The 22,947-nt window shown below is 36.6% G+C and overlaps 2 protein-coding genes and 1 long non-coding RNA gene across 15 annotated transcripts in view; 2 read left to right on the top strand and 1 right to left on the bottom strand.

Moving 5' to 3' along the window:
* The window catches only part of LOC112569487 (deleted in malignant brain tumors 1 protein-like), a 29,185-nt gene extending 10,558 nt beyond the window's left edge, over positions 1-18,627 (top strand). For 2 of the 3 annotated variants that reach the window (XR_003100436.1, XR_003100437.1), the window contains exons 4-10: positions 2,735-2,882; positions 5,130-5,302; positions 12,567-12,714; positions 13,167-13,339; positions 17,534-17,680; positions 17,892-18,064; positions 18,511-18,627. Coding sequence is in view for 1 of the 3 variants with exons in the window: in XM_025247295.1 (XP_025103080.1) it covers positions 2,735-2,882; positions 5,130-5,302; positions 12,567-12,714; positions 13,167-13,339; positions 15,869-15,975 (749 nt within the window). In the remaining 2 variants the exon portion in view is untranslated. Of the gene's footprint in view, positions 1-2,734; positions 2,883-5,129; positions 5,303-12,566; positions 12,715-13,166; positions 13,340-15,868; positions 15,993-17,533; positions 17,681-17,891; positions 18,065-18,510 lie in introns of those variants that run through there. The other variant, XM_025247295.1, reaches the window with a different exon arrangement.
* The window catches only part of LOC112569471 (A disintegrin and metalloproteinase with thrombospondin motifs adt-1-like), a 595,732-nt gene that overhangs the window by 462,344 nt on the left and 110,441 nt on the right, over positions 1-22,947 (top strand). The gene's annotated exons all lie outside the window — the stretch shown is intronic.
* On the bottom strand, positions 29-15,599 carry LOC112569503. The gene is made up of 3 exons (XR_003100442.1): positions 15,205-15,599; positions 13,161-13,328; positions 29-1,838 (listed from the first exon to the last, which is right to left on the bottom strand). It is a non-coding gene; the product is annotated as an uncharacterized LOC112569503 (long non-coding RNA).

The following is a 22,947-nucleotide window of genomic DNA, read 5'->3' as shown; positions in this document are numbered from 1 at the left end:
ACCAGTAATAATAAAACATCCACAGTTACTCCAGTATTTTATTTATTTTTTTTTTTTTATTAAATGTGTGGTTAACGTCTCGTTAATAATCACTTTATTTCTTTGAAATTACTGTTTTGTTACAAATTAAGTATTTTCTAGAGAATGTGACACGCATTATTATTATTATTATTAATAATAATTTAAACCAAACAGATTCACGTCATGTTTCTGTTTACGTTTTATCGACAGATGAATATTTAAAAATGATACAAGGGGTTGTTATTTATCTTACCTTAAACTTTGGTAAAGTAGAATATCGTCAAAATAATGCAATACAATATTTTGTAGTGTCTCTTGCTGTTTATATATATATTTAATATAGTTTTTTTGTCGTTAAAAGCAGCAACAAGTAATAAAACTACACAGTCATCCTTATCACTTACAAATTTACATTTACTTTAATTACACAGCAAATTGTTAGAGGAGCATTATAATTAATGCTTAATTTAAATGTCACACATAACATCAACCAATACACCTTTACCTACACCTACACCTATATGCCCGACATACTGATAAAAAATTAAAACATACTTCACTGTATTCACAGGCTGTCTTCAACCTAGAGACTAACCTCTCCCACCCCGCTAGGCTGCATTGTAATTTACAGGGATGGTTTATAGTGGTTAGTGTTGGTCTATTGGCAATGGTTTTCAAGGGGTATCACTCCAACTGCTATGGTGTTTCTCAGCTAGGTCACTGCTTGGCCGACTCTCCTGACCTGGAACTATTCTTGTCTTTGGATAATCTGGATCTGTTTCACTACATGATTCCTTTTTCTCACTTCCTCGTTAACTGTCGCAATTTTATTTTCTCGTTGTCCGCCAACGCATATCAAGTAGTATCTACTCTGGAATTTTTCTCAAATTATCCCTCCATTAGTTGAGGGTTGTGGTCTGCCCGCTGTTCAATGTCAGCTCATGGCAAAGAATCAAGACAAGTGATCAGCTCTCCCGTCGATTCACGCGGATTCCTTCCACCGGACGGTGGCTAAGTTTTCCTTTCCACACACACCACCTGTTCCTCTACTGGCTCGTCTCCCATTTCTTAGAGTTGTGTCTCTTGGTGACTGCGGTGCCGTTACCCGTCGTACCCTTTTCCGCCGTGGCTCATGCTTCTTAAGGCCGTCAGTCTTGGCTTCCTTGGGTGAGTCGCTAAGGGTAGCCGCCTCACTTGTTGGCCTTCTTTCTGCATAAATCTCATGCCTTGATACACAATTTAACATCTTGTACAACGCCAGGCTATTAGTGTGATATGTTGGAATCAATGTATTCCCTGAAGGGAATTTCCTCCAATAGTACTAACGATGGAGGGAGATGGACAGCAGTGGTGGTAAATTTTACAACAACACTGTTGCAACATTTTTTCAAACATACACAACACTGTTCATTTATATCAAAACCCACGCTTAAGCCAGTGGAATTCCCGGTGATAGTCCATGCGAATGAAAAAGCCAAGCCCGCTGACACATACACAAAAAGACATTGTCACCATTGTCCTTATTTAGCCAAGTCATGGTGAAAGCAAAGAAACGGGTTACCTCTCATAACAGATGGCTACTGGAGACATGTCTCGAGCTGATAGACTTTTTGCGGATGGATTGAACCTTAGCAAATCACACGATAGTGGTGAAGATTAACATCTGCCGTTGAGATCGCATTTTCTGAACCTTTCTCCCTCCCTCTGTCGCTGATTTTGCGGGTGATTTCGAGGTAAGATTTCATTGTTAAAGGTAAAGAGTCGAGGTGGAGATTAACTGAAGACTGCCATCTTGTTAGCTAGTTGCACATGAAGACCTGGAAAAACACAAAGACACCACAAATAAGCACACGGCATGATGTAGACACTAGTCTCATTGTTATGTTCGCGACTTGTATGTGACTTTATTGTTCGTAATGCTCCCCTCCACAATTATATTATCCTTGATGGTAAAAGTAACACGACTGTCAGCCACATTATACAACATTATTACATTTTCCTTTACAAAACAGCGTTGACTTTCCCATCTAAAGTTCTCATCCATTCAGCCCTAAATTTAGAATACACTTGCTCTCCGTAAGTCGTAAAGGGGTTAAATTACTCTCAAAAACACGGAATGGTCAGTGACAATGGTCTTAACGGCATTTCAAATAAAGGACTTAGGAAGATTTTTGTATTGTATGGAAAAGGGGTTGCATGCGGTGTAAAAGTTCTGAGTATTTAATTTTAATAAAAATACTACGTTTAACAGATAAGAAAACTTATAAGAGCAATTTAGCATAGCTACACCTAATTTATGACATGCTTTTAATTGTTGAAATAGAAAAAGTGTTTTTAATAACTTTAAAATTTATTAGTTATAAAGTGTTTCAAATAAGTGATTATAGTTTTAGACAGTGCAACCAGTGCATATTTTGGAACATGATTTTGCCCAGTTTTGGAAGATAGGAAATAATTATGTCACAGCAGGATGAAAATTAAAGCTGTTCACTAAACAGTCATCTAGAGGTTAGGAACTATACTAGTACTAAACAGTCAGCTACTTGTTAATCTAGTTTACCGTTCTCGGAGATACCCGAATAAACGCAGCGACTAAAAGTCTCCGCTATTGCGTTAAAACAAAAACATATACAGTCAAATCTTGTTTATATAATAATAAATAGCTTAGCACAATGTAATAATTCACTGTTGTATTCCTTTGCTTTATTCTTAGCTCAGCAGATGTCAGCTCGTGTAGTTGGTGGCACAGCAGCCGCAGGACGTCTAGAGATATTGTACGATGGAACTTGGAGCACAGTGTGTGACGATGGATTTGGACAGAGAGAGGCCTTGGTAGCCTGCAGGATGCTGGGATTTAACAGGTAGGTAGTCTTATTCCGTATGTATACAAACATTTATCTCTTTTTTCTCTGGAGGAATACGTTTGGTTATAGGAGGGTTTTGCCCTTTTGATAAATTGGCTACTAAATAAAAGTCCAAGGTTTCTAAAGTTAGTTTCTTCCTTCAAGAAAAGTTCTTTTTTATTTGAAAAGTAGCGCTGAAGTTAGAACGGGACTAGAGTGTTGACCAGGCGATAGAGAAGTGAACTTAAGGAAATCTCTTAGATTAGCTTTATATTTCTTTGACAATCTGAACATGTTATGCACGACACTAATGTTTATTTCTTTAAAACCTACCACGAAAAACGTTTTAGAATTACGTTGATCTGTAGTAGGTTCTAGTTTTAACTTTAGTGCTATTGCTTCTGTAAGTGTAATCTTTTTGCCTGCCCTACTTAAATCTAATCATTCATATCTTAAATTTTGCATAGGATGGGGAGTCCACAGAAAGTGTCTGTACCATGTCGCTGATTTTCTCTGGATGTCATTCATGCTTTCATTTGCATATACTTTATGACACCTTGAACTTCTGAGCGGCCCGGTGGCGCAACGGTTAGCGCTGTTAGCGCCTGTCACCAATACAGTGAAGGTTGGCTGCCCAGAGTTCATTTCTCGTCTCGGGCATGCTGTTCTTTCTCTGCACGTGGCATCTGTTTACAGGGCTGGCTGCCTGCCGTAATATAGCCTCAGTTGCTGACACGGCGTAAAACACCAAATCCCCCCCCCCCCCACCTTGAACTTCTGATTTATCCGTTTTCAGATTTGTCGCACAACCTTTGACCTTTGTAAGGGTCTCACGTGCACACAATTTAAGCAGTTTTTGAAATAGTTTTACAAGTGGCTTGGAAAAGATAAGTCGAAGAAAATACGGGTGGGGGGCAGCGTTTGAGTACCAATCGTGCAAGTAAAACACACACACACACATCCCTTATTGTCTACATTTCACAGAGGTGTAACTCGTGCAACCTACGCAAAAAAAGAGTTAAAGAAAATTTGCAAAATACTCTCCCCACCAAAAAAAAAAATCTGTAACCGGTGTAACTTTAAAAGCAAGATTTTTTAAAGGTGCTTAAAGTACAAGTTTAAACCCTATTCAAAAGATGCAAAATTATTCCTCAAGAATTGAGGTTGCACTAAATCATTTACATGAAACTTCATAATGCACTGTAAACAAATTTCTAATTTTGCCTTTAAGCATTTTCTTTCCTTTTTTGCAATTAACAATAAAAATCACTTTACCAAATAAGAACAATCACTCAGCAAGACCCACCAAATCGAGACAAATTTAGCTATCAATCTGCGAATCATAGAGTTGTCCATGTTTAGTCAAATTAACTCTTCTTGAGCGAGTAGGTCTAATTTGTCCTTCCTGCACACAAACACCTGGCGTGTATAGGATAGAGTTTTTTCTTGTGTGTGTGTGTGTGTGCGTTGTTGTAATTGTTTATGGCGTCTACAGCCCTTTATTTAGTAAATAAATTGAATAATCAAAATAGCTTAGTCATTTCGGAATAAAATGACCTTCCTTTCAATTGGAGTGAACTGTGTTTTAACAAAAATATCGTCAATTTCCCAGAGTACCCTTCCGGCTACAGATGGGTGCGACCTGTTCCTCGGGGCATTATACGAAGAAATTGCGTTGGAGGTGGAAGAATATGACGATAATGATTCGTTTTATATTCCTGATCTTTGCACAGTATTATTTTTTTGTTAATTTTGGCGATTACAGGACTTTGCAGGGCCTAATTGTTACAAAGCCTACATCATGACTGTGACAACAATTATATAGCCGTAGATTTTTCAGGATTCTGGCATCTTTGTGAATTTCTACGTACAAAAAACAATGAGTGTGTGTGTGTGCCTGGAAACTTTGGTTTCCCTCAAACCACCTATAGAGCTAAAGAAGATGCAGATTACTTTTTGGCACAATTTACTCATGTTAGTCACTTTGAATTAGTGTCCTCAGTTCTCAAAACTGGCATAACAGAACTGTAGGCCTATATTTTAATTCCAATACTAATTTTAATGCTGGCTAGTATGTTTTGAACAGTTTACTTTCCTGAAATTAACATTCTGGCCGCCCATCAGGCTCAGATTCTCTGCAAAGTGTACGTTTGGATGTGTGGGCATGAGTGTGTGTATTTACACACGGTAATCTTCATTAAGTTTCCGATGTTTGTATGTTTTCAATGTTTGTATCTTCTTATTCTGGTTTCTGATGTCGGACAGCACAACAGCAGAAGCCGTGGGGACAGCCAAGTACGGAGCAGGCTCTGGTCGTATTCTGTTCGATGACCTGCGGTGTGTGGGGAACGAAACCAGCCTGGCGCAGTGTGAACACTGGGGGCTGTACACACACAACTGTGAACACTTAGAGGATGTCGGCGTCATGTGCAACATCAGTAAGCAGAGCAGTAAAACTATACATTTATTTACTCCAGTAACTCGTTTTGAGGGTAGCATTTAAGTATGATGAGTTGGTGGGAGGAATTTGACAACTTTCAACTTCACCATCCTGTATAGATCATCTAATGCTCTATCTGAAATCGTTTCGTATTGATTGCATTGTTCAAAATCGTTACTATATTGTTAAGCTATTAATAGAAGTTATGCTTCTATTTAAGTTTTATCAATAACTAAAGCTGTAAGATCTTACCACTGCATTAGGGTTTGTTGTATGTCACCTTTACAGACTTAAGATATAGGAAGTATTGTCAAAATATCGCTGTTCACAAAACTTATGTTGTTTTTCTTTGTTAGAAGCTCAAACAAGTAAGGCAACCACAGCAAAAAATACAGTCACCTTTATCACCCACGCATTGATATTGACACTCAAGCACGAAGAAAATTGTCAGATGTACATCATAAAAAATTGCTTGGTGGGAATGATGAAAATATTATGTTTTTTTAAAGAGTGCACTCGAATCTGGCAAGATGACAATCGGTTATTTCCAACTGTGGCCAGAGGGCATCATTCGAGTATGATGGGTTAGTGGGTGGGAGGGGTTTGACAGCGTTTAACGATAGACATAAATATCACAATCTGATATAGCTAATATTAGAAATACCTGAAATATTATTTATGGACCATCACAAAACATATATGGCACGCAAAGACTTAAACTAATACATTTGTCTCTTCGCATTTACGTACACGAAGACAGCAAAGATTCACAATCATCCAATCAAAAGTAGGCACGTTATTGTTAGCAAATGGGTTAGTACACCGTTAGTTGCTTCCTTAAAGAAGCTGCTACATCAAGGTTCCTTTTCAGTGTCTTGTCAGTCAGATACCCGACTATCTCTAAAAAATTGACAGCCAGCATCATGATGTACAGGGCCGTCAGTGTTTACAAATCTCTGTTCTCATGGTGCTGAGTGTGGGTAAGAAGTGCCGCACATAAAATCATTTTTCTTGTACTTGTAAAAAGTTTCGGGCTGTAAAAGGCAGTAACGAATTGTCTTCTTATTTCGTAGCTGACTGCGTAGTAGACCTTAGGAAGGCACTTTGGGACTGATTGAAGTAAAGAGTTTTTTTTTTCTTTCTTATGTCATTCAAACTTGTGTATAGTACTGAAAGGCCGCGGTGACTGTAAAACCTTTCTCAAAGTTTCGCTTTTTTTCCAAACCCATGCTATCAGTCAGCAGTTCTCAACCTTTTACTTGTGACGCCCCCCCCCCCCCCCCGACGAACAAAGATAGGTCCGCGCGCCCCTCCACCACCAGCAATGTAAGCTAATTTCACTAATACCGGTATAACAAACTTAAAAAAGGATCACCTTCGCGCCCCCCACAGGTTGAGAACCGCTGCTGTAAGTCGTACATCACCACTACTGCTCTAACAAAGCTTATGGATGCTGCAGGTTTAAGTATTGTTCTCGAGAAGGTCAGAAATTGAATTTAATCCTAGAAAATTATAAAATTATATAAAGGGTTGTATTGCACGAGCATTATGTCTTTTGTTAGTATCTAATGGGGGTCTTGTTGAGACTAACACAGGGTGCGAGAACGTCTGTAGAAGAGAACCTGTTTGGTGTGTTTGGTCCTCTTCTTGTTGTATGGTGTTTACTGCCAGGTTTTTACGGTTTATCTTGAATTGAACCTTTCCCTTCTATGAGCGTATAAGGTGTGCTGTGGGGAGTTACTTTACCTTACTTGAGGAACACAAACAGGTTTATGTCTGTGTACTGTCGATGACAGCATTGCATTTTTGATTATTTAAAAGCTGTTTTTAAACGTATTTTGAGTGAAAAATACATGGTCATAGTGTAGAATGATCTACATACATTGGACAGTTTTGGAATTTATTTCTTGGGTTTTTTTAGCTTTCCTGGCTAAGAATAGCTACAATTTCCTAAAAGTCTTTATATTGTCACAGCTGCCATTCACTTACATAGTTACTTATTCCGTCTTAATGCCATTAATACCTTTTCGTTGTATGTCGGTTGGTCACAATCTTGGCCACTCGAGTGGTCAGTGGCTTTTCTATAATAGCAATAAAAGTCAAATAAAGACCTATCTCATTTTATGAACATTTAATTTGATTGAAAGGCGGCTTATTTTGTATATTTGTTTAAAGTATTTAAAAATGCATGGAAAAGACGTAGAAAAAAACAAATCATGAAAAGAACTCATTACGGAGGTTATCATGTATAACTCAAAATTTAGTAATTCTTTTAACTACCTTGTCTAGCACAATATTGGTAATGAATCATAGTAATTTACCAATCTAGTTAACTTTGATAGGTGTTCCTTTTATTTGAATGACTGTTTTGAAGTTACAAAAACCTTTCCTTATACGTTTAATTTGTTTGCGTGTTTGTGCTTCAAATGGATGATCGTCTATCATTTTAAAAATATTAAATCACAATTGTAAAGTTAAACATTTTTTGATCTTTAATTATAATTGGAGGCATAGAGATAACACAACGTGCGATAAGAGATTTTTTGTCTGAAAGGATAATAAATTTAGAAGGATTGCAGTGCACTTTTTCATTGCTTTTCAACAAATTATCAAAGTCAATTTAATGTTATAAATACTTTTGTCAATACATGTAAAGCTTGTGTTTACTTAGCTCTTTAATGGTTTATTATTGTTGTTTATTACTGTTAGCATAAAAACACACACTTGCACACACAAAATCACACACCAATCAATGCAACAAATACACAAACAAACGAGAGCGTATCTAAAATTAAGTTTAGCCAATTTTAAGAAATTAAGCCTATAAATATCATAAGCAATCATTACATATTTTTCCACATAAGAATATGCATAATATACGCAGTTCATGTAAGTTATTAATATCATAGTATAAAATATTGTCATCCCTAGAGTTAAACTAACATAGACTAACGTATGAGCTTAATGTGCAGCCCTGATACAAACTACTTGTTCCTGCATCCTCGCCATCTGTCGCAATGTTATTCTCTGATCTTCCATCCACGCACTTCTCCATATTAAAAAGCATTTATTACACGTTTTATTTCTGAAGTTGTTTAATTCAAGCCCCTCTGCTGATTTTTTTCCTTCTCGCTCTGTATTATTTTATTCAATCGCGCCACAGACAAGATTACTCCGCGTTGTTTCGCGACCAGTAACCTTATTAGATCCGTTACACAACTGTACCTGTGGTATGAACAGGAATATTTGTAACCTGGCTACACACCTCTCCTCCTATAGGTCACTCAGTAAACAACACTTTTGGGCTCAAAGCAAGGCAAACTGTGCTTTTCTCAGGTCTGAGCTTGATCTTCTGTAACTAGCAATGAAGTGTTTATGTTAAAGTCTAAGTCACAAGTGTTATTCAACTGGACACACGGGATACTTTATACACAGCGCTCCGTGACAGTATGTCGACTGCCTTTGAAGTAAAATATTTAGTGTTTATTTCTAAACAATTGATACATTAAACATTGTCAGGGAAACAAAATTTAGTAAAATGATGTATATGAGCTCCTAATTACCAACAGATTACAGATTATCATACAGATGAAGCTAAGGGAAAAGATAAAATATGTAATGTAATTTTGTCAGCTGACCAGATGACAGCACGTCTGGCTGGCGGCACTTCACAGGTAGGACGTCTGGAGATATTTTTCATTGGAGAATGGGGCACAGTGTGTGACAATCAGTTTGGACAGGAAGAGGCTGTTTCCCTCTTTTCCTGCTGCAACTCCTTGCCATTAGTGACTATGAAACATGTCAAGAAAACTGTAGTGGTTTATTTAGGGTGGTTGCTTTGTTTCTTGTCTTGTTTTAATCTGGATTATTTAGATTTTTATAAACTTCTAGATAAGTGGTCATGTTGTGCCGTTTTAACCCTTTGTCTATCTTATATTTTTTAGAATATGTGTGGCTTGTCGCTATTGATCCTACTGATGAAGAAATATTATGCGATTGTTTTAAGGTGGGTTAAGAGAGTCATTAGGTTTTAGTACTAGTCTGTGTTTATTTTTTTAAGTTTTAATTTTTCTTTGTTTTGTTTATTTTCAGTGTACCTCAACAGCAAATGTAGGGTCCTTGTTGCATTGTGTCCTTCACTTTTAGGTGAATTGTGACAAGAGTTGTCAGTATGACAATTTATCTGTTAAGATTGATGGATGTTTTAGGAGTTTTCTGCAGATAATGTTGTTTTGGGATAGTATATTTCTACTCAGGGGGTGGGTTGTTAAGGAGCTGTTATGTTTACTTCTACACAATTTGTTATGTTTTTAAAAGCAACCAAACCTGCCACATTTATTTACAAATTACAAATGGATGCGCAAACTGCATGCTGATTAAAAAAATAGATTACAAAATTTGCAGCAACATTTTGTCTACAAAACAACACAATATAAAGCAAGCATTAATAAAGAGAAACATGGGTCGACAACACAACAAGCAAGCAAAGAATAAAATATTTACTGTCAATGCTAGGCCTTCCGGTTGCGAGCTAAATATCTGCTCCGAACATCTTTATTATAGACCGTTATAAAAATAATTATAATCAAAGGTCTGAAGTGCATGTACGGCACACGTCAGTAGTAACACCAACGTTGCCAAGGAGCAAAGTTAACAGAATTTCTATCTCATCTGCTGGTTTGGTAAAGATACATCATTGTCACAATCAGAAATAACAAAATATGGATCACAGAACAGCGGTGGTAGATATAAACCTCTATGCAGTGCATCCACATTACCCTCACTTAATTTTTCTCTTTGTATCGAAAGTAATAAACATGATGCTGATCTTTACAGGAGTAAAAGTTTTAGAGGAAAACTTAAGATTAATAGTGGCACAACTAAGTTGCATAAAGAACTGCCTATAGTTCTAGTGGAATACCTGTTGGAAGAGAATAAGAATTCTATGGCTGGCCAAAATGGGCAAAATTACATTGTCAATATAATAAAAGGCAATAATTTTTTCTCTAACACCAAGTCCGTTTCCAATTAAAAAAAACTGTGTAGCACCTTAGTTACACTAATAATGTGGCATTTTGTATTTTAGTCTTTGTTTAACATTATAATTCAAATCCATTGCTGGCTACTATAGTCTTGTACTACACAGTCATGGACTTTTTTAAATGCATAAAAACCGTTTACAATGAAAAACCATGCGCCACGAAATGAGGTTCAATTCTTCAGTTTACAATAATAATATTGCATTATCTTAAGACTCAGCATGATTAATGAAATTACTATTGACCACACCATTTTGAGCTAAAATAAATTTATTTTTCTTTTACTACGTTCTTTTTTACTATCCTGAAAGTTCTGACAATAGCAGACAAGATTTGATCCGTAATAAGAAGAACAAGAAGAGTTTAGCTATTTATGCAACGATTAAACGTTACGACAAGAGCAAACCCTTTTTGCCAAAAGATCAAGATAAGGTTTTTTAAGGACAACCGTCTTTTGTCTACATGCGCTATCAGTTCTCAAGACGAGTTTAATGTTCTGTTAGTGATGTTAGATATACTGACATACTGATATACTGGTTCCAGCCCTGACACAAGATTATCATAGAGCAGTGATGCCCAACCTTTTTTGGCCTGCGGGCCATATCCTTTTCGGACAGCAGTGTCGCGGGCCACTTCGCCGCAAAAATACAAAAAGGAAAAAAAAATAGAGCAGATACCATTTTTTATTATAAACAAGTTGTACTTACCATTAATTATGTAGTAATTAGTGGGATATTTGAAATTGTTTTCCCGAAACCAACTTCTGAATGTCCGGCTGCATCGTAGAGACACCAAGTCGGAGCACTGAATCGAAATGTTCGTCCATCGAAAAAAAGATTGAGAGACGCCCCTGCGTGGGGATAAATACTTCTTCTTCCTTTTTTTCCCTTTTTTAAGGTCTTCTTTTTATTACTAACATGCCGATTTCCTGCACTGTGGGCAGAAGTTTCGCGGGCCGGATGGCACAGCGCCGCGGGCCGGATATGGCCCGCGGGCCGTAGGTTGTGCATCCCTGTCATAGAGTATGGGTGCCTTCACAAACAACCTCTTAAGACAATGTTAATTTATAATTAAGTGTAGTACTTTGTTGATGTCTCTGCTGTTGATGCCTCTGTTGCTAAGCATCAGTAGTTCACATCGGTCAAGTTTGTCATGGTGTTTCTGTTTGATTTACGCTGTGGTCTTTGGTTAGCAGCCCATTAGGTCAATTTCCGCACAGGAAAATGTTGTCTCTATTAGATCATTATAATTATCATTATCGTTATCATTATCATTATCATGGCGAGTAGTATTGTAAGATAGGTTCCTGTGATTGATATTTATATTTGCTTGTTTTTTTGTGGTGTTCATAGCACAGTCCCAGTCTGGCTGAGTTTTTGTCGTAGTCTTCATCTGTAGGCTAAGCTAGTCTTCCTAAGCTGATTATCTCTTTACTTATTAGACTAAAGACGTTCAGACGTCGCTCATTCTAGTTTTTGTTGTTGTTGCTGCTGTTGCTCTGTCTCTACTTACAGAAAGAAAGTTAAAAGAATTTTTTTCTGGGCTTAAAACGTTAATGATCGTTATTGTAAATGTTATCATTATTATAAGTAGTAGTACCTTATTATTATTGAGCTTACTCAAGTAATTCTACCTTCCCAGTTTAACCCAGGTTCACATAGGTCGAAGGTGTTAAGAGGGGAACTCATGTTGTTTTAACTGGATTTTTGCAGTTCTACCGAAGTAAGAGTTATTCAACATAAATCGTTTTCATAAAGAAGTAGCAATAACGCGTGTAGGCCAGGTAAAAACTAGTAGCAGCTTTAATAAATAAGTTTACTATATTTGTATCAGCGTTTTTAATAATTAGAAAATGGAAAACGCTTGACGGCAGTAAAGGGCATTGACCTACCCGAAACATTTAAAGAAGTGTCTTTCCAGAGACTCATGGCACGATTAAGTAGTTGAATCAGTTAATATACAGCAAATAGAACGTTACTAATATTCTCCCCAATGTTGCTTTTGATTTACTTGTAAATATTTAGGTATTTTACAGTGTGTATTTTGTAGTCCGATTAAAACAAAAATTTTCCTTTTCCCCTGTAATATATTTTTTTCTCTGTCAACCTCTAAAAAGACCAAAAATACGACTTTGTGCAACAGTGTGTAACAAGAATCAAAATGTTGTTTGTGTGTTTTAGCTAGTAATAACAGATTTAATTTTTAGTATTTAAAAATCGCCAGCTGACCAGATGACAGCACGTCTGGCTGGCGGGACTTCACAGGCAGGACGTCTAGAGATATTTTTCAACAGAGAATGGAGCACAGTGTGTGACAATCAGTTTGGACAGAAAGAGGCTGAGGTAGCTTGCAACATGCTAGGATTCAAAACGTGTGTAACCTTTCTTCTTCTAAAGTATAAAAGAGAAGGCTACTGTAATATTTTTGTACAATAGAAGACAATTTACATTATGAATGTATTACATGTGTTGCACTTTAAACGTAAAGATTGTGCTATATTTTGCCAGCTTGAAATCGTGGGCCTTACAGATTTTGTTTCAGTAGGGTAAATATATTGCTGCACTATTTTAACACAGAGAAAAGCTGTTTGCAATGTTTAAAAAAAAGCTGTTTGCAATGTTTAAAAAAAAACTTTTGGATTCCAACGAACCCATATTGACATTACAAACCTGACTATAATTGTAAAAATATAAAGCAATAAATGACAAAGATGGACACTTAATGACAAAGTTTCAATTCTGACGCGTTGATTAGTACATTTATGTGAAGATAAAGGCTTTTGCGTGTCTAATAATTACATGTGGAAACTCTATTTACCGACAGTGGTGGAGCAGCAGCTGTCAGCCCCCGTAGATATGGACGAGGTTCAGGTCACATTCTGCTTAATAACGTGAACTGCCAGGGAACAGAAACCAGTCTAGCACAATGTCAGCATCACCCCCTGTACACCAGCGGCTGTGATCACTCGAACGACGTTGGCGTCGTCTGTAACATCAGTAAGATACTCGTTTTATACTGTGGAATTATCACATTGTGCTTTCTAAAGCAGACAAAGGTGACTCTTTTTTAAAGTATAAATGGATGAACAAAATTCATGCATTATGCGCGAAGACTAGTTACAAGTCACAGTTATGAAAGTAAGCAGCAATATATCATCTACAAATTTCACACAATATACAGCAAATGTGAAGAAAAACTATACTGCGTTAACAAAATAAACAAGCAAATAGTAAACTATTGACTGCAATAGTAACTAGGGTTGTTAATAAGTTATTAATTAACCTCATCCAAAAGAAGGAGTCATTGTTGAATTTGTTTGTTGTAATAATACCCCGCAACTTATTATAAAATTGGAAAGTTAAAAATTTACAAGACAGAGAACCGAGCAGTTATAAAGTATCTTCAAAAGAGGGGTATGACACCCAAGGAATATCATGAGGACATGGTACACACACTTGCTGAAGACTCTCCTCTCTATGCAACTTTTGGCGGCTTGGTTCGAGCGTGGCAGGGTCAGCATAGATGACCCTCGGTCGAGTCGTCCATAAACATCAACCACTGATGTTCAAGTTGGTACCAATTATCGTTTGGTTTTGGCTGATACAAGTATTACTATACAGCAGATAGCTAAGTCCATGGAAATTATTTCTGGTTCAGTTCCCACTTTTTTTTATTGAGATCTTGAGTAAAATCAAGCTGTCTTCAAGATGGTTTCCAAGAATGCTGACGCCAAAGCAGAAACTGCAAAAGGTTGACATTTACAAGACATTTCTGACTCGCTTCCAGACAGTGGTCCAGACTGACCTTGAGAATTAGCCCCTCTGATTAGTAACTCAAAATAAAACCTCGGCCTAGCATTTCTAACCTGTATCAAAGATTCAAAGCAAACATTGAACTCACTGTGGTTCTACACCCAAACAGAAATTCAAGCTGGCAGCGTCTGCTGGAAAGTGGATGGATTTTGTTGTTTTGGATCAGGATAGAACACCTGGGAAAGTGAAAACTTTGAATGGACAGTTTTATGCATCAGAAATAGCACAACTGAAGGAAAAAGTCAAGTTGAAAGTGAAAGTTAAGCCGAGGAGAGTTGTGCTACTGCTCCAAGATAACTCGCCTGTTCACTTTCCTTAAGTTGCAGTAGCAAAAGCAGTCAGCTGTGGATTTGAATTGCCACCTCATCCCTGTTATTCACCAGAATCTGGTCTATCTGACTTTTACCTCTTGCTAAACTTAAATCCCACCTATGTAGTCACCTTTGGGAAACAATGATGAGGTCATAATTATGTGGTGTTGAGAAGTTTTTGATGGTCCAGGACGCAACTTTCTTCCGTGATAGGATTTAAGGCTTGAGCACCGTTGGACCAAGTGCATCGATGTAAAAGGGGACTACATAGAAACTTTGTGAAAAACTGTTTTGTTTTTTGAAACTTCTTCTGGGTGAGCCTTGAGATTTTTTCACGACCTCGGAGGACTACCGGTGAGCTGAAAGATGTGCTTGAAACAGCTCCGTTATAAACTGTTATGAAAATGATTGTAATCAAAGTTCTGAAGTTTTAAGTAAAGCACTCGTTAGTAATGGCACCAACATTGCCAAGAAGCAAACTGAAAAAGATTTCCATCTATTCTGCTGCTATAGCTAAGAGACATCACTCTCACCATTCGAAAAGGTTAAGTCTCAAACACCCGTTTATACACGCTTATTTAACTCACTGGCCACGGCTAGGCTGCAGGTCGTTCGACCCACCGGTACGCAGAATTTTACCGGTTTTCAAAAATTTTTTTAAAAATAAATAAAAGAGCTAGAAGAATAATTCAAGTTGATAATGATAGATCAAAATGTGTACAATTTGAACAATCCTACCTGAAACTTGCTTGAGAGCCCACTTTTATTATTGTAATCCATACAGAATCGGGTAGATGAAATAGAAATTTTTTCTGCACGTGGTTACACAGTTGTCACCGTACAAGAAGTCTAACACAAAGATGACTTATAGGAACACATTTTGATCTTTGAAAAGCAAAAAGAAATGCACACACAATTGTTCTTGTCCATAGAAATTCACAAATGATGCCAGAATTCTGAAAATCCGAGGAGCTAGCCCGAATTTCTCATGCATCGTCTCGCCATTTTTTTTCAAGAAAAAGGAAAGGTTACTCTGGAAAACTGACGATAGTTAAGTCAAGACAGAGTACCCTCCCTTTACAAGGGAAATAACTGTGTTCAGAAATGCCCAAACTATCGTAACTAAGCGATTTCTTTACCAAAAAATTAAAAATTAAAAACACGGCGGTCCTGTACGCCCGAAGAAATGGTTTCTCTTATTCATGTGGCTTTAACCGCAAATGTGAGAGCGATGTTTGTTTTTTATGTTAGAAAATTTGTATACTGTTTAGAAAATCTCATTTAAAAAATGTGTTGGTTTAGAAAGAAAGTGCAATGATGCCCAATCTCTTAGCTGAACAAATGGCAACATGTATGGTTAACGGGACTTCGATGACAGTTTGTCTAGATATTTGTTTTACAGATAATATGGCAAACAGTGACAGTAGAGAGGCCTGCAACAGCTGCACGGAATACAACAATATTGCAAAGGAAGTCACAGCATTGCGTCTTTCTCCCAAGATTGAATGAACAGAAAATTAGAGACACTTTCGCTTTATTGTGGGAAATTTTGATGTGGAGCTCATGCATAGTTTGTATATGACTTATGTGCTCGGCAATAGTCTGATTTTGTCAGTCTAAACAATCGTTACTTTTGTGATTATATTAGAATGTATGACTAATCAATACTATATGTTATCAGTTTTTTTTTTTAATTTAGGAGACAAATCTGACCAGATCTTGCGATACAGACCATTCGTATTTTTTTTATAACAATACTAAGTCTTTTCTTTATAATTTGTGGTACTTGTTCATTAAACTGATTTTTGTGTTTTAATAACATAGACATTCTATTTTCCACCGTGTGTGCGTTTTCATCATGAAATGCATGGCAAAATATTATTTGTGATTAATTCTATACAGTGGAACCTCGGTTAACGAACTTAATCCGTTCTGGAAAGTTGTTCGTTATCCGAAACAATTTTTCCCATAGGAAATAAACGAAAAAGATTTAATTGGTACCCAGCCCCTGTTGACTCGCTAATATTTGAAAGTTACAGGATATATAGGTATTTGTTTAATGAGAACAGTTATAATGCAATATAAACGGAGTTAAATAAACATAGAAACATTAACGAAAGCATTTAAACATCAGAAAACTTGCCGTTTTGACGGCGTGGTTGGAAGCAGATGTGGGGAGGAATGGGTGGAATTACTGCTTTGATTCCCCCTCATGAGCACACGTGACATTATAAAATCGGGGTGACTTCCCTTTTCTGTAGCTTTGAGGTTAAAGGAAAAAACTTGTCCAGTGTCTGTTCCTTCTGTCTTTTTTGTAAAACTTCGGGTAATACGACATCACATATCCGCCACACGCATGCCACCTTCATACTTTGAAATCATTTCCTTTTTCAATTAATTTGTTGGCCGCTTCCTTGTGATTACCTCACTTACTATTAATTGCTCTTAATCTTCTTTGGAGCCATTATTGTGGATTATCTTACTAAAATAAAGCACTGCAATCACTAAATAAGAAGATGCACACAGATAAGGAACGACTGATCGTAACTGTGTCTCGAGCGCGAATGATGACATGCTGGTCGGTCATGTGTGGTTCATGTGGCTGTTCGTTATCCGAAATTTTGTTAGCTATCCGAGACAAACTTTTAACGAAATTTTTGTTCGATATCCGAAATATTCGCTAACCGAGGTTCCACTGTACTACTTTAACCGATAGAGGGTTAAATTTCCATAATTGTCATCGGAACAGATGCTCGTATGCTGGGCACCATTTCAGAGACAAAAGTGGAAGTGTAACATGATGTATACAGATGATCTTCTACTGTGGAAAACATTTTATTTTTGTTACAACGAGTAGGACAATCTACCTAAGCAGCTGCCCTAAGGCACCTCTACATGTGTTTATAAATATTTTTAATAGGTAACGTCCTTATAATTAAAAAGATAATCTCTTTTCGGAAACTTTTATTCAAAGTTACAAGTAGAGCGCGATCTTTATAGTCTAAAGATTGATATATGCCTCAAGTTATCAATATCAATCACTACTATACTGTTTTCATCTTGTCAGCCAACAATATGTCTGCGCGGTGGTTCACGGTACATCTGCGGCGGGGACACTTGAGATCTTTTTTAACGAGGAATGGACTACAGTGTGTGACACATGGTTTGGACAGGAAGAGGCGCAGGTAGCCTGCAGGATGTTAGGATTCAACAGGTAAGATGCTTCTAAGATACAGGTGTTAACTTTCTGCACCTCTCACTTCCTTTTCTCTATTTTTGTTAAGTGATGTTCTGACGACTAGCTCCACCACAGTTTTTATCTCCTCCTTACTGAAAACTGCGAGCGACATGAATTGTCTCTATCTTTTTTTTTCAATATGCACATTTAATAAGTAGATTTATGATCTTTTTGTGATTGTCTGCAGTACTGGAGCAGCAGCTGTGAGTTTAGTTGTATACGGAGCAGGGTCAGGCAACATTTTGCTCGATGGCCTAAACTGCAAAGGAACAGAAACTAGTTTGGAATTCTGCTCTCACAAAATGCTTTATGAACACTCCTGCAAGCATTCGAATGATGTTGGTATCGTCTGCGACATAGGTAAGAACATTATTTTACAGCTTGTTTTTATTGTAGATGCTGTAATGAGGGAACATACCTTATCTTAATGAAATATTTTTAGAAGAACAGAAAAAAACTCCTTCTTTTTAAACCACCTCTTCTTTGGAGACGACAAAAAGGCAGATTAAAACAGACAAAAAAATGACAAGACCTGCTATCCAGTCAGAAATTTTAGTATATGTAGGGAAATGATACCTCAATGACTCTCTGAGTGCGTATGCATGTTGATTATGCATTGAGTACATGATTTGGTAAAATTTTCAATCTATACTTACTTTCAAAAACGATACATTAATAATAATTACTAATCCTTTTTGTTGCCGATATCAACTCAACTGTATGTACTGTATTGTAATGTATAATACATGCTATAAATGGAACAAGTTTTATATATTTCAAAGTGTAAACGTACTTACCTGTTGCAGACCTACGTTTGACTGGCACTAGTCGCACCAGACAAGACCTGGGCCTTGTAGAGATGAAGATCGGGAGCACGTGGCAAGCTGTTTGCGTGTCTGACGTCACGACGACAGTAAGCGTGCAGACAACTCCGTCTACCCACGTGAGAAACACGCTTCTTTCCCTTCAAGTCCACTAATAATTATGTTTAAAACGTTGATAAACTTTCTACAACATTTAGGCAATACAAGAGAGACGTAAAATTAAAAAATCAAACAATGTCAAGTCAAATTATTCTTTTTCTTTCTTAATTCAACATTTTTGTCCGTTGTGACAGAGTAATTGTATGCACATTTTTCTGAAACCGTTTTGTCATTTATTTAGAGGGGCAAGCCGTGCACACAGTGGGATTGCTACATGAGGCTAGGAAGAGCTCCATGCTAAAGGTATTTTTTACCTGTGAGGGCATGAGAACAATCTTTTCCATTGCGGTCAGAATGTAGACGCTACAAGAGTGATGACCACCTCAGTGACGTGGGAGTCTTTTGCAGCGAACAGTAAGAAATAAAATACTTTTAATGTTTTCTGTTGATATAATTTACTGTCTTTACTTATTATTAGCCATTCACATAAAAAATACTTAACAAACTCAGTTTTGAGATTTGATAACCGTTTGCCCCTACCCAGACATCTCAAAGCATGTATATGCGTTAAAAAAAGGTCTCTTACGTAAAGTGTGTGTGTGTTTTTCCGAATACCCAAGAGATAGAGATATTGATAAATTATATTAGGTCATCAACAACTACACCCTCACCATAAAAGGAATAGAAATAATTTTATTTTTAAAATAACACATAAACAAGACGTCTAACATCCCCCCAAAAAAAAAAAAAAAAAATAAGGAGTAAAGGACAGCTTTCTCTAAAGTCTAGCACTTTATATTTGTTGCTTTATAAAACTACAAATCTTTAAAAATCATTTATGCTCTATTGTAAACATCATCTGATTATTTGAATACTTTTATTTTTCATTCTTCAGCTCCTTCTGTCTATATCGTGTCTGCAAATGATTCGTATCCGCTGATGGCTGGAAAAAATCAGCTCTCAGGTGTTTGACCCCAACAGTACACAATTTCAGAAAAGCCCACTTGGTCAGAAACAGCAGGCGGTCGTCCTGATGGAGATCTTCTTATCTTTGAGCCTCTGATCAGGACACACAATATGAGACGAGTGACATGCAACTTAACGTCTGTCAGTAATCATATCTGGTGATAGCCTCGCACTAAATGTTTTATTGTGAGTACATTAGAGACATTTAATTACTAGAAAAAAATGAACTTACAAAACTTTATTTGTTTGTTTAGGTCACTATAAATGAAAAAAAAAAGAAAACAGGTTTAATTATTTGATTATAAATGTCAGTTCTCCAAACATTTTCAGGATATATCGTACAGACATTTGCAGAAACCTCTTTTTCTCTCTAAATCCTAATTGACACATTTTTGAATTAGTTCCTGACCCGTTTAAAGGGTTGAAAAATGGTAGAGAAATATACAAAGAAACTGAGAATTGCACTGCCTTACGATAAAAGCAATTCCTGAAATAAGCACGGTTAATTAATATCTCGATATTCAATAACAACACAAATATAGTTAGTTATCATTCTTTGACACAAAGAAAAAGAGAATCCCTTTATCTCATTTACGTTACGTTGGTTAGAACAAGTTGGGCAGTAAAAGATGCAGCTGATAGTTGATAAAAGGAATTTTGGGTGAAAGCTTGATATAAATATACACATAAAAAAGTGAGCGTTATTAAGGAATTGACGTAGAAAATATGCTTACCGCTTATGAGAGATAAAACAACAGCTGTTAAAAGGTGTTTAGTAGAGTATGTTACTTTAAGTTACTAATTTTAGCAGAATACCCCGCTTATCAGAGTATCACCAATGAATAATGTGAATACAACAAGGACTGAACAAAGCCTTGTCCTCTATGACATTACTCAAGGACAGTGATGTCATATTTGTTTGTGAAGGCTGACAGCAACCCACCTCCTGCTTCCATTACTTGGCGAGGAGTAGTAAAAGCAATTGATACCGGGGAAACTACGTATTACAGCAGCAGACAACAGACACAATGGCATCTACATCTGTACCGTGACTACTGAAACAGTTGATGGTTGATGACCGTCTCCCACTGAAGTCATCTTACCCCCAGTTGACTTTAATGGTTAAAGGTTTTTATTATCATCTGGTCACTATTATTAAATGTTATCACGTATTTAAAGGGAAAGTATAAGTAGCAAATAAAATCAAATGGTAGATGGCTGATGTTCTAAATCGTTCCTGTTTATAGTTTTGTGTTACAAAGCAGCTTACGTATACTCTTTGTACACAAAGCACATTTTAATCCGAATACACAGTATAATAAACAGTGACTGCTCATGATAAGCATAGAAACTACGAGTGAAGGGATCACCAAAATTTAAAAAAAATGAGAAAGTCTCAAATAAAAAGCGCTGAAGTATCAATTTACTAGGAATGTATAGCACCATGGGGTTGGAAACCAAGAAGCTTTATGTACCAATCATTCTTTTGTGCGCTACCACCTATCCGCTTTCTTCAAAAAGATTTTTGTTCCAAGAAAAAGCAATTTTAAAGTAAGCCAAAATGTTTGAGCAGTAAAAAATTAGAACATCAGTGTCTATTATTTAAGTTTAAAATTTGTTCTTTGCCTCTCAGCCACATAACACTGTCTTGCATTTCATATCCATTTTGTAAACATAAACAAAACTAAGGTAACATCACAGCTGTGACCACACCGAGACTCGTAGAGCCAAGCGCAGCGCGTGTCGTGTCCGCAAGTGACTGATGTCATGTCTTTAAATCACTTTGGATTGTCAAAACGTCCAGAAAAACAGTCAGAAGTCAGAGGTAAGAAGATAATATAAAAAAAGACTGTCTGTTAGCACTGTGGCATACGATTGTAGAAAATGTGAAAAAAAACTAGTAGCAGATTAGCGATTTTGTTGTAAACTTCTTTACTTTTGTGTATCTTCCTGACTTGCTGTTAACGCATTAAAAAACGCACATACAAATTAATTGTGTTATAACATTACAATAACACTTTATGAAATAAATAATATTGTTCTATCTGTGCAGGTTGCGAAGTTTTCAATCTTATTGTGTTCTACACATATTGTGTCTCAATGTAATCTGCAATAAATTCCGCAGCCCACATTCAGCGTTCTGAAATAGGTAATGAATGTCCACCAAAACACATCATCAGGCCTAAAAACGAAACGATTGGTCATATGATGTTTGGCTAAGAATCTGCTGGATTAAGAAAAAGACTTCAGTGAGACGATAACTGCTTGGAGGAAAGATTTTTATGTTGCCGGTTGTTTTTTTCAAAGGCGTGTCTTGCTGCGTATGTAATGAAAGGGTGTTGTTTATTATTAATATTATTATTTTATTAATGTTATTATTATAGTTGTATAAGCGTTTAATATCTCAGATAAAAGACAACATATGTTTTCTGCTTTTATATGCTTACTTACAATCTAAGATTCCATTGAAGCAAATGAAAGTTAAATCTGTTTCTTTAGAAAAAAAATTGTAGGGGTTTGTTGGTGTGGCTGGTTTGGTTTGTATAGTGTGTGAGTCCAATGTTGAGTAAATCGTTGAGTGTAATGTCCTTGTCATTGTAAAACAACTATCGCAGAAAAACAGTCTAAGCCTGAGCTGACAAAGAGAGAGTAGAGATGAGAAGACACTCCTGTGTAAGCTTTATATTAAAGACTCGATTACTGGTTTACACTGTACAAGATATTTTTGTTTGGTCCAGCCTATTCATACTGCTCTATGCAGCTTTTAACCAGAACTACATTGTCGAAAGAATACAAGAACAAATAATTATTTATTCTGTTCTTTTCTGAATCTTTAATGTTATAAGTTATTTCATTTTATTGACCACTCTACGCACGGCCCATACACCCACCATTGTCCGCTTTGGTTCTGATGCCCAGTTTATTTTGACATTTGTGGCTAATAGCTTTGCAGAACCCACAACACAGTTCTTTAATCTCAAATTAAATTTAAAAGGAGAGCGACATCAGAACCATCGCCGAATTAGTCCATCGTCTAAAAATTATCGCTAAGAGCTCTAGTATATCAATTTCTAAACACACCTAAGACCTCATATCTATTGTTTCCTAATTAAACTATCAAAGATTAACATTTGAAAAAAAAATTGGTTTGACGAAAGAAGCGGGGACTTTATTTAACAATTCCCGTAAAGCACAGTGCACACATATTTTTGCCCATTTACTCTATTATATCTGCCACCCGCCTCCCATACAGATAGAGTGTGGTAAATTGCTTATTTTTTTCCAGATTCTATGTATTGTTTGGTGGCGTTTAAGAAAGAAATAAGCCATAACCCCAGGTCATGGCACAGGAGG

Source organism: Pomacea canaliculata, linkage group LG7 (genome assembly GCF_003073045.1).
Source record: "Pomacea canaliculata isolate SZHN2017 linkage group LG7, ASM307304v1, whole genome shotgun sequence".
Classification (NCBI taxonomy): Eukaryota; Metazoa; Mollusca; class Gastropoda; order Architaenioglossa; family Ampullariidae; genus Pomacea; species Pomacea canaliculata.
The sequence above is the reverse complement of the archived record's forward strand: the minus strand, read 5'-3'. Positions and strand labels throughout refer to the sequence as shown.